This window comes from Budorcas taxicolor, chromosome 8, assembly GCF_023091745.1.
Source record: "Budorcas taxicolor isolate Tak-1 chromosome 8, Takin1.1, whole genome shotgun sequence".
NCBI lineage: Eukaryota > Metazoa > Chordata > Mammalia > Artiodactyla > Bovidae > Budorcas > Budorcas taxicolor.
Window position 1 is genome coordinate 33,274,567 of NC_068917.1, and position 12,032 is coordinate 33,286,598.

General features: G+C 37.6%; 1 protein-coding gene across 1 annotated transcript in view; it reads left to right on the forward strand.

The window, feature by feature from the left end:
- NFIB (nuclear factor I B) overlaps positions 1 to 4,974 on the forward strand; it is a 254,906-nt gene extending 249,932 nt beyond the window's left edge. Inside the window, exon 12 of the mRNA XM_052644465.1 lies at positions 3,289 to 4,974. Coding sequence (XP_052500425.1) covers positions 3,289 to 3,418 — 130 coding nt within the window. The 3' untranslated portion in view covers positions 3,419 to 4,974. The remainder of the gene's footprint in view (positions 1 to 3,288) is intronic.
- The last annotated feature ends 7,058 nt before the right edge of the window (positions 4,975 to 12,032 follow it).

Sequence of the window (12,032 nt, forward strand, 5' to 3'; positions counted from 1 at the left end):
TTTAAGAAAAAGGTGATTTGGCAATGGAAAATTTAAAGTCCAAGTATGTGTGTGCTTGAAGATATACTGCTGAAAACCTTAATTTGACTTTGAATATTTTGAAATCTTTCAGCTGTATTCTTATCTCTTAATAGAGACACAGATTATTGGATTGAAAATTTAAGTCCATATAATTTTCATTCTATTAGGAATTAAAATCAGAAAGCATTTTACATATAACTAGTTGGTATATGTACATAAATATGAAAGTGTGTTTATTTTATCCATTCTGGTGATTATTGGCATTGACTTATGTAGAGAGACTTGATATTTAAAAAGCACTGTTACCTTTTTACCCAAAAAACTGTACAATTTGAGGCATTGTTTTTTGAAATTAAATGATCTAGGTTATTTTGTTTGATTAAACATTTTTCTTTATTATAATCTTTGAGTTAGTTTTACCAGATTTTTTTCAACGGTACTACCAAAAATTTCTAAAAATATCTGTGCTTATAATTCCGAGTTTAACCTCCAAATTGGCAATAAGAGGCTTATAAACTCATATATGGGGTCTGCACAGTGTTAATGTCTGAGATTTATTTCTCCCCAAAGACTCATAAACAGTATTGACAAATATATCACACACTGCAATTTTGACATGGTCATAATGTAGGATGGGCGGTTCGAAAGGTTTAAATAAACATCTAAATTGAATTTGTTAGATATTGTGCAGCAAGAGTCCTTTTAGTCACTAGCATCTATTTATTTTTACTGAGGATTTTCCAAAGGTAACAATACATGTCTTTTCTAAAGAACTGAGTAAGAAAGCTATTGCAAATTAAACCCTGAATTTTTATCTTTTCCACCATTAATTGGTAAACTTCTCCATTTAAGAGCCACATCTATTTTCAAGCATTAAAATACACTTTATTTTCCTATAGTATGTAGTTTCTAAATGACTTCCTAGAGCCCATTTAATTTGGGACTCGTTAATTTTGCAAAGTGATTCGCTTGTTGTTGACATTGTCTTTTACTGTCAAGGACTGTCCATTTGAGCTAGTCTTTTTGTTTTTCATACATGCTTCCTGCTTTAGGTTATAAAATAAGGAGGTCCATTTTAGTCATTTATTTGTTAAGAAATGATGAGCATCAGCTATGGCCAGTAAAGAGGATTGATAAGGTCATTTTCTTTACAGAGCTTACCTTTTAGTCAGTAAGGTAATCATAGGTACAGAAAATTATGATATGAGGTAGTGCTATTGTAGCACTATATAACTAAGGACAGCAGAAGGGCAGTAGAGGGAAAATATTTAATAATGTGTCATGTAACACTCTTCCCAATCAGTGATGCAAAGTGCAGAAGTACTTGTTGAAGATGTGTGTGGGAAGAAAGAAATATGTGAAAACAATGAAGTCTCTTAGAAAAAGTTTCAATAACAACTTTTTATTCTGTAGAATTATGATTTTTCATCTGATGATGACATATCTTTTTAGTGTCAGTTTTTGGTTTCAAGTATTATTTGGTTACTCCTGCATAGTTAATTTGTGTTAATATGGAACATCTCTCATTTTAAGTCCAGAGATGCCAGTTTTCTTATCATAGAGGGCCAAATTGCAGTGTATTCATGAAACTATGTGATTATGAGCAACACTTTTAGAAGATAAATAGTTGGGTGTGATTTGGAATATTTAATTGACTTTCTTGTTTATCCAAAAATTATTGAGCACCTATAATGTACTAAGTACTGGATTAGATGGAGAACAAAAAGAGAATGGACTTTGTTTTTATGGAGCTCATAGTCTAATCACAAAATCCTTTGAGCATAAGAGGTTACTGTAAGGTTTTTCCTATTAAAATATTAACTCAGAAGTATGTACCTAGACATGTAGTAATAACCCTAATTATTTCTTTAAAAGTATCATGAAATTAAAGAAAGGTACATACCAAGTTATTTTGTTTTAATCCAAGCTTTTTCTTTGTGGGGGTGGGTGGGTAGGGAAATTGTTTCTTCAAGTTAATATTCCATAAAGTTTTTGTACCTTTGGAATTCAAATATGAAAAAAAATGAGAATGTCTAGCTTGATAGCTACAGTAGTAGAATCCATCTCACTTCTTGGTTCCAAAAGTAAAGAAAAGAATGTAAATTAAATTTAGAGGATCAGTTAAATTTAAAACACTGAAGTTGAGTTTCCATGCCAGACCATGACAAAACTGGGTATGGAATTGTCAGTTGGGTGTTTTCTTGGTTCCTGATTATTTGAGCAGCTGTTACTTAACTGACATTCATTCCAAGTTGAATATTGAAACTAACAATGCATCTGGTTAGGTATACTCAAAATGTATGGTATGGGGTTGTCCGTGATATGTAGGTCTTGTGTTATTTCCCTCTGTGTGATACTTGTTTAGTGAGGGATTATGCCAGTAGCAAACTCTGGGAATTGGTGATGGACAGGGAAGCCTAGTGTACTGCAGACATGGGGTTGCAAAGAGTCAGACACGACTGAGCAACTGAACTGAACTGAACTAATGCCAGTAGCAATTAGACAACTGTTTTTCAAAACTTTTTGTTTCAAATTGCCCCAAATACAGCATAGGTGAAATCAGAGTCAGTTGGAGGCGGGCAAGACTCTTCTCTGCTTACTCCCTGTGGAGCTCCGCCCACACCCTCTCCCAGCTCCCAAACTCGGAGCAGCTGGGATGTGGAAACATGACCGACAGGGAGGAAAAGGTTTCTGCTGCCAGCTTCAAACTAAGTATTATGCACTGGCCTTCCTGGAAAAGATACTGTCTCTTATTGTGAGGGAAAAGGAATCATTTTCATTATGGCTTTCAATTTAGTTCAACCAACAGGCAGGTAAAAAAAACTGAAATACATCACAACTGTTGTGAATTAAAACAAGATCAGAATATAACTTGCAAAATATATCGATGCTGTTGTAGATTTGCTCTTTTCTTCTTGACAGAAAATCATACCATATTTACATCAAAACGGACCAAATATTTTAGGAAGAATATCCTCTCTCAGTCAATTAGCGCTTACCTGTGGATGAGTCTTACTTGAGATATTTTCTGCCTCACAATAGTCTTAGCATCTGTAAAAGAAATAGACCATGTAGTTTATATATGCATAATACGTATAATTTATAAGCACATGTATCTCATATTAGACTCTTAATTTGGAAAAGTCATAGTAGTAATTTGATGCCTATGGAATTTATGTCTCTAGTATTGTTATAGATTTTAACGTATTTTTTTTCTTTTTCTCTTCCCTCCCTCCTGCCCCTCTCCTGCCCCCTTCCTGCCAACAGTCCTGGTACCTGGGCTAGCTTGGTTCCTTTCCAAGTATCAAATAGGACACCCATCCTACCGGCAAATGTCCAAAATTACGGTTTGAACATAATCGGAGAACCTTTCCTTCAAGCAGAAACAAGCAACTGAGGGGAAAAAATGAAATACAACACTAGTTTAAGAATTTTTTTTAGAAAAAAGAAAAGAGGAAGACTGGACAAAACAAACAGAACAAAAAGGGAGAAAGGAAGGAAACTGAAGAAAGAAGATAATAGACCAGCAATCGCAGCACTTACAATCACTAATTCCCTTAAGGTTGAAACTGTAATGACATAAAAAGGGTCGATGATATTTCACTGATGGTAGTTCGCAGCCCCTGCAAAGTAGCCTTTGTTACATGAAGTCCGCTGGGAAATAGATGTTCTGTCTCTATGACAATATATTTTACCTGACTTTCTAGATGCCTTAATATTTGCATGATAAGCTAGTTTTATTGGTTTAGTATCTTGTTGTTTACGCATGGAATCACTATTCCTGGTTATCTCACCAACGAAGGCTAGGAGGCGGCATCAGAGGTGCTGGGCGTGACAGAGCCATGAGCCAGCCGTTTTATAAGCACTCTGATTTCTAAAAGTTAAAAGAAATATATATGAAATCTCTGTAGCCTTTAGTTATCAGTACAGATTTATTAAATTTTGGCCCTTAACCCAGCCTTTTCCAGTGTGTAACCCAGTTTGAAATCTTAAAAAAAAAAAAAAGAAAAAAAGAGGAAAAAAAAGAAAAAAAAAGGAAAAAAAGAAAAAAGAAAAAAAAAACAGTTTGAACACAAAAGGCTCTATGGAAGAAATGCCTCTTTGTAGGTGAAGTGTTATCTCTGCATGCAACAGTAAAAATTAATATAATATTTTCCCCACAAAAGAAACACTTAACAGAGGCAAGTGCAATTTATAAATTTATATCTAAAGGGGAATCATGATTATAAGTCCTTCAGCCCTTGGACTCTAAATTGAGGGGATTAAAAAGAATTTAAGAGAATTTTGAACGAATTTATTTTCCCCTCAGTTTTTGAGGGCAGTAAAAAGGCATTAAATCAAGACAAATCATGTGCTTGAGGAAAAAAAAAAAATTAATGAAAACACAGCACTTATGTTGGTTTAGCTGCAGCCTCCTTGGAGGTAGAATTTATTTATTTAAAATTACTGGTTGCATCAAGAACCCATAGGGTGTACAAAAGGTTCTATAAAATCTGCATTCTAGAGACAAAGAGGCAGGCAAATCCATGTCACAAGGGTAAAGCTTACAGTTTACAAACTGGGAATGCCAGGGTGTAGGATGTAAAAACGCACTCTTGAGAAAACAGATGTAATCAGGGTGCTGAATACTTGCATGGTGCTTTCAGACATTAGCCTTGTTCAACAAACTTCTTGTATTGACAGATCTGTAGTGTGCATGGGCAGACACATTTTTGCCTCTCTGTCTCTTAAAATTTTAATTAAAAATACTCTTTCCAGTAATCCTAATTTGCACGAAGATATAATGTCCACATTACGTGCCTTGCCTTGAAATCTAAAAAAACAAAAAACAAAAAAAAAACTACAAAAAAACACAAAAAAGTGACATCACTACACTTGTTTTGCTGCATTTATTATCATTTTAAATCTTTACCATTTTTATGACAAAATATTTTGTACTCCAGACGAAGAAAAATGTGTGACATCATGGATTTTTTAGACAGTTATACCTTTATCTCACATTTATAAAGCATATCATGGCTGTGTATAGTTGCCGCTTAAAAATTGTAATCGACCAGCAATATTTTCAGTATTTTGGTGTTTTTTCTATTAACCTTTCATGTTTTTCATCTTCCAATTAATATTTGGGGGGGAGGGGTTTCAAATTTATACGAATTATGCAATACCAAGTTTTGCCTATGTAGGTAGTGCTTTTAGCTGTATTGGTTATTATAGGTAAGTACACAGATTTAAAAAAAATAATGTATGCTTTTTTTGTTTGTTTGTTTGTTTTAATTGACCAAAGTGGGTACTGCTATTTTTGCAGTGTGATGAGGTCCTTTTGTGTACTGAGAGATGGACAGGGGATTTTTTTTAATATACATATATATATATTCTGGGGTGGGTGGGAGGATTTTTAACACTTTACAGTGTAGCTGTGAAGCAGTGCACCCTGAGATGGGCCTGGGCTGCAAAGCGACTGTTCTGCCTACTGTGACAAACTTCAACTTAAACACAGGTTTCCCCCTCTCGAACTCCCCACCTGGGGTGCAAGCTGAACTCATTTCTGGTTTTCATAACAACAAACAGGAGTAAAAACAAGTGAACACAACCAGTTCTCCTGGAGGCAGACTTGGCTTAAAACAAATGGTCTTATCTTTCTGTTGTTGTTGGGGGTGGTCGTTTTCCTTGAAAGTTTCGGATCCACAGTGGAGAATGAGCCTGTCTCATATTTGGCAAAGATAGTTGTTGAAAAGTGCATCTAGCAGATGTTTCGACTTTGGGGGTTTAACACCTCAGTCTACTTTCTCCTCTAAAATCTGCCATCCTGCTGGAGGGGGCGCTCTCATATCCTTTCCCCACCACTTCTCTTCCCCATTTCTTCATTTTGTGAACGGTAGTCTGTGATTTACCTGTGTCTCACTACTTCAAGTGGATGGTAGTGCGCTTGGAAAAAAAGATATATTATTTAAATATCCAGAAGATTGAACAGAGGGTTGCTATTATTAAATGTATTTGGACTTCTAACTTTGATTAAAATCAAAGTTCAATTTTTAAAGAACAACAAAAAATAAATAAATCTTGTTAAGTTTTCATTTTACCTGCCCTTTTAAACTGAGAACCCAAGCAGAAGGGAAATAGAGAATTTTAAGAAATGAATTTTCCTGTGGATGAATTAAGCCCATTAGAGGCTGATGGGATTTTTTTTTAAAGAGATGGTACCTCAAATATATATTGGATTTAATTTCCCTGGAGGGCTAGAGGGTGAATGGAGGCTGGTTCTACTTTACTTCTTCCCACTGCCCCCCAGTTCCATTGAGGGAATTCATTACTAGAAGGAAACTCTTTTAGAATTAGTGACGCATGGTGGGCTGCCATGAGGAGCCCCCTGACCCCCTTCCCCCAGGCCATGGCCTAATAAAATAAACTGTCTATTGTTCTCACCGCATATCATTTAATGACGAAGACTTTAGAACAATGCTTATGGGCCTGAGAATTGTATTTGATTAGCCCATTCAGTTTGATAGCCCCAATGCTGAAAAGCACAGCAGGATCATTGCAGTGCAAGTTCAAAAGTAAGTTCAGTCATTTTTGTGATGACTTGCCCTGGTAGAAAACAGATCATCTCAGCCAAGCTCTTCAGGTCTCTTCAACCTAATAGGTGAACAAATCCACCTCACAGGACACACAGTATTTTTTTAAGAGCAGACTTGCTCTCTTTTTTAAAATTTTTGCCAGTGAATGAGCAGCTCTAGCTGCAGAAGTTACACACTGTGGGTATTCCTGCCTGCCTCTTGAATACAGAAGCCTAGTTCAAGTGTTGCTTTTTTTAAAATCATTTTTTTTCTCCCTTCCCTTTGAGATAAAACTCTTTAAAAAGATCCTACTCTCTATATAATCTCAAATCCATTTTGGCCTCCTTCTCTTTTTACCAGGAAGTATCTTGTGACTAAGGGCCCCCTCTTGCAGGTCTTGCACGCCCCTCCCCTCCCCAGAACTGCAGAGCTACAGGATGGTGAAGGTCACCCAAGGGCATCAGTAGGGGGTGGCGTCTCCAGCCCCTGGCTCCATGGCACTGTTCGACTTTCCTTGCGTTGCTTTCCAGCCCACCCCTCACAGTGCCTCTGAAGTGTTTCCTCTGGAGTAACGTGAGCGTTTGAGGGCTTGTCTAAGGAGAAGAAAAGAATAAGGCAGTGAAGGAGACTGTACATAAAGACATGGCAAAAATCGTAATTATAGCAATATAGTTATGGGGTAATGTTCGGGTGGGCAGCTCCATTTAAAAAAAAAATATGTGAATGAATCTGTGAAGCTGCGAGTAGCAAGAAGAGCGAAAGGTCTTCTTCACAAACCGCCTACCTTGTAGACAGTAATTTGTACACTGTATAGTTTTGTTAAGAATTTTTTTTTAAATTAAAATTCCCATGTTTGTAAAGCTAACTTTTTAACAATTATAATGGAACTATATGTTGTTTCCATTTTTAAAGTAAACAAGAATATTCCTTGTTTGGAGACTGGACTTGAGTTAAAACTCTCCAGGCTCTTAAGTTATGTATTAAAAAAGAAAAAAAATCTGTCCATGTTAGGAGTTATTTCACAGATTCCTGTGCTTGAAAAGCATAGGATACTAATCCTTTAAAAAGTGTAAATGGAGAAAAGTTATATTTTATGAAGGTTATTTTGTTGTATTTAGTATTGGAAAAGTTGGTTTTCAGAGCATTTCAGAATGTCGGAAGCACCACTGTCTTTTTATTAGTATAAACGGCCTTTAGCAAAAGTTTTTGTGATTGTTACGTGATGGTATTTAAGGTTGTTTCACAGAGCATTCAGGATAGGCAGAAAATGACAAAACAGTGCTATGTCTCACATAACGTGTCCTCAGGGAGCAGAATCTTGGATTTGTGACTTGTAGCTTCATAAGGACTCAACAAAAGAGATTGCACAGGGACATTTCAGCAGTGTGACACCAGGACATATGTTCTTTACCTAGATTCAAACTATGTATCGTGTGAAACGATGAAGGCTGCAGAAAGTTATCCCATATTCAGTGTACAGTATTCATTTTTAATGAAACAACTACAATATTGCTGGCAGATAGGCCCCAAGCATGACATTCAATATAGTTTACATGTTCCTGTCAAGGTCTTTGGTTAACATTAACCAGCTGCATGCTTCCTGGACTTTAAAAAATTGGGTTTCTATAGAAAACTTTTTTTTTTTTAATGTGCAGGCTATTCAAGTTCAATAGTAAAAGCTTAAAATTGAATGTTCGACTCCATGCTGAAGGAGCTGAAAGCTGCCTTCTTCATTTTTTGCACTTTCTGGTAGTTCCCCTGTTTTTTTTCTAATTCCTTATGAAATTGTGTGGGTGGGGTGGAGCACTGCAGTTGGGGGGTAACATGGACCACTGATTTTTGCCCTTTGACCCTGCACAATGACCTTTGCATCAGCCAAACTCATTGCCATGACAACTCTTTGTACTGTGTCCGTGCCACAGATCTGTTGGTGACATTGTTCATATAGTCAAAGGGGACAAGTTGGAGACGGTCAATTTTTACTTTTTGTTGTTGTTGTTGTTGCAATTCTTTCTTCAATGGTTGTAAGTAGTTTTTTTTTTTTTTTAATAATAAAAGGGTTCCCTAGTTAAGACTCTTTAGAAATATCTGTGTGTTGCAATTCAAATGTATGTTGAGATTGTGAAAAGGCTTCAGTGGCACTAGCCTGCCAGCACGCCAGCCCCAGCCTCTGATAACTTTTATCGCATGATCAGTACCGGTAATAAATGGTGGCCTATTACACAGGAGACAGTGTGAGCTGGTGACACTAAAGCCGGTCTTGTATTACTGTATTTTTGACAGAATGGTTTTGAAAACTGTGCTACAGGGACTGATGTGGCAGATATATCTTTTTATGCAGAAGGAAGTCTTTTTTTTTTTTTTTTTTTCAAGAAGTATGGCTTATTATGCATTCTTCATCGAGGGCATTGAAGTTGCATGGACTGAAAAAAGTTGATGCAAAACGAGAAAGAAACAAACAAAACAAAACAAAAAAAAACCAGCAAAATGTTTACCAAAAAACTCAAACAAATGAGCAGTGCCTGTTCAATTTCACAGTCTCTGTTGAGTTCAGTTGTAAATATGTTTCAAATGACATTTTCTTGGAAAAAAAAAATATCTCTACAACATTGTAGAATGTGAGGGGTAACTTCATCCCAGGAATAGGCTTCTCAAAGCTGCAGTAGATTATGTCTTCATCAAGCTGTTAATTTGTGCTTATATCATATAGAACTTTTAGCATCCTGGGAAGAGGTGCCCCCACCTCAATGATATTTCTCTGAGAACAACTTTTGTAGGACTGTGTGTTTCTTTAGATACATTTAGTACAACTGTAGGTGACGAGTAGTCAGTTATTGCTTGCTAGCTACACACCAGGGTTGATCCATTTTAAAACTTTTGGCATTTTGTCCTCATGGGCCATAATTACAGAACCTTGTGTTTTAATTAAATTTTTCAAAAAAGAGGCACATGCACAATCTCCGTGTAACAAACCTTTAGCAGTAGGATGTATTATATGACAGTTACTTACTTTCTGGCATTCAGACCACTGGGATCAGCCTCAGAAGGGGCCAGAATGTTAGCAAAGGTTTTATTGTGCCCGGTTGGAGGATAATGTTCTTTGGGTACTTTTTGTGGGTTGCAAGTGAACTCAATTGCCACAAGTTTTAAACTGGTGTAAATCAAGCTTGACTTAATGTGATTGTTACTGTTATATCCAGCCTATACTGCTAGCAGCTGCTCATACTGCAGTCAATTACTGGAAGCAGATATATTTCCTATGCAAAAACTGTTTAAACAATAAAATGAGCTATGCTACAGACTCTGGCCTCATGTTTTATTTTTCTCCTCCGTCTCATCCCACCACTCTTCCTGCACCAGTGTTGGGGTCAGTAGTATTTTGGAAGTGGATCTTGGTCCTTCCATTTGGAAATTTTGTAGCACGGGTTTAATTTCTTAGTGTCTGGAATGATGACTCTTCCAGTTCGATACTTCCAGTTCTGCACCGGGCACGGGTGTATCTGTGTAAACCCTTCTTGCAGTTCCTAATACGTATACTCTTCACAAGCTCTCTAAACAATGGCAGTAAAAATACAAGTGCAGTTCTAGAATTTCAGCCCCTACTCTCCAAGAAAGGCCTTTCAGCAGTGAGGTGAAGATATAATGTGTGCCCAGGATGACTGGACTGTGGTCTCCTCCACTGAAAAACCACAGGGCCTCAAACACACACATTCAACAGGAGGAGGTAAGTCCTGGGGCCACCCTGTGGCTGTGGGTTTGGTGGTTTTGTGACTACTGGAGAAGAAGAATTCCTTTCTCCCCATGCCTGAAAAGGAGCAGCATCTAAGGTTTCCAAGGAGCAGAGCTACTTTTCATTGTAAGGGGAGGGGGAGGTTAATGTTCCTTATTCACAGGGAGGTGGGACACGAGCTGAAATTGAGGATGGTATCCCAGATCCAGGCTCCTTGAATACAGCATTTCTGAATGGAGTCAGCTGCAGTTCAATAATAGCTAATTGAAAAGGAACCAGCTTAAATGGTTTTGGGATCCATCTGAGTAATGTGCACAAATGAATCAAAACTAATGCAAGCTTGATTGAAAAGAAATAAAAATGCCTGGAATTTGACCATCCCAACTGAAGACTTGCTGAGACAAATCCAATGGCCTGATCCCACCACCTCTAATTTATGGCTCAGGTCTCTTTCATCTCCCCCAGTCACCCTGATATAGTGGGTTTATACTGCTGTGGGTGGAGTCGCAGGGAAATCAGTTGACCACAATCTATTGAAAAAACAAAAGGAAAATTTTGGAAGGTTCCATCATGAGATGGTGATTAAATATTTTAGATTAAGAAATGTCATAGGAAATAGTTTAAGAATATTATACTTGAAGTAAAATTTTTACCTGTTGAGAGACTTTTTACTCTTATGAACACATTTGACTAAGATTTGGGGATAGAAGAGAGATGGTAGTGAGGAAGTTGTTCAGTTGCTCAGTCATGACTGACTTCGGGACCCCTTGGAATGCAGAATGCCAGGCTTCCCTGTCCTTCACTGTCTCCCAGAGTTTGCTCAAACTCATGTCCATTGAGTCAATGATATTTCCAACCATCTCATCCTCTGTTGCCTGCTTCTCCCCCTGCCATCAATCTTTTACAACATCGGGGTCTTTTCCAATGAGTCGGCCATTTGCACTCAGGTGACCAGAGTATTGGAGCTTCAGCTTTGGCATTGTTCCTTCCAGTGAATATTCAGGTTTTATTTCCTTTAGGACTGACTGGTTTGATCTCGCTGCTGTCCAAGGGACTCTCAATAATCTTCTCCAGCACCACAATTAGAAAGTATCAATTCTTCAGTGAACTGTGAGGAAGAATACACAAATATCTCAAGTCTCTGCTCTAGAGTTATACTGCCTGTTTCAAATGCTAGACATGGTCAGCTGTATAGCAGGTTATATAAACTTTCTTTGCCTCAGTTTCCTTATCTGTAAAATTCGATACTAGTAAGAGTACCTGTCTCATTAAGCTATTGAGAGGGTAAATGAGATTGTGCATGTAAAGTTCTTACAGTACGTAATTTCTTATTACTATTATTATTGTTATCACCATAAGGCTATATGACCCATTCAGTTCAGTTCTGTTCAGTCACTCAGTCATGTCCGACTCTTTGCGACCCCATGAATCACAGCATGCCGGGCCCCCCTCTCCATCATCATCTCCCGGAGTTCACTCAAACTCAAGTCCATCGAGTGGGTGATGCCATCCAGCCATCTCGTCCTCTGTCATCCCCTTCTCCTCCTGCCTCCAATCCCTCCCAGCATCAGAGTCTTTTCCAATGAGTCAACTGTTCACATGAGGTGGCCAAAGTACTGGAGTTTCAGCTTCAGCATCATTCCTTCCAAAGAACACCCAGGGCTGATCTCCTCTAGAATAGACTAGTCGGATCTCCTTGCAGTCCAAGGGACTCTCAAGAGTCTTCT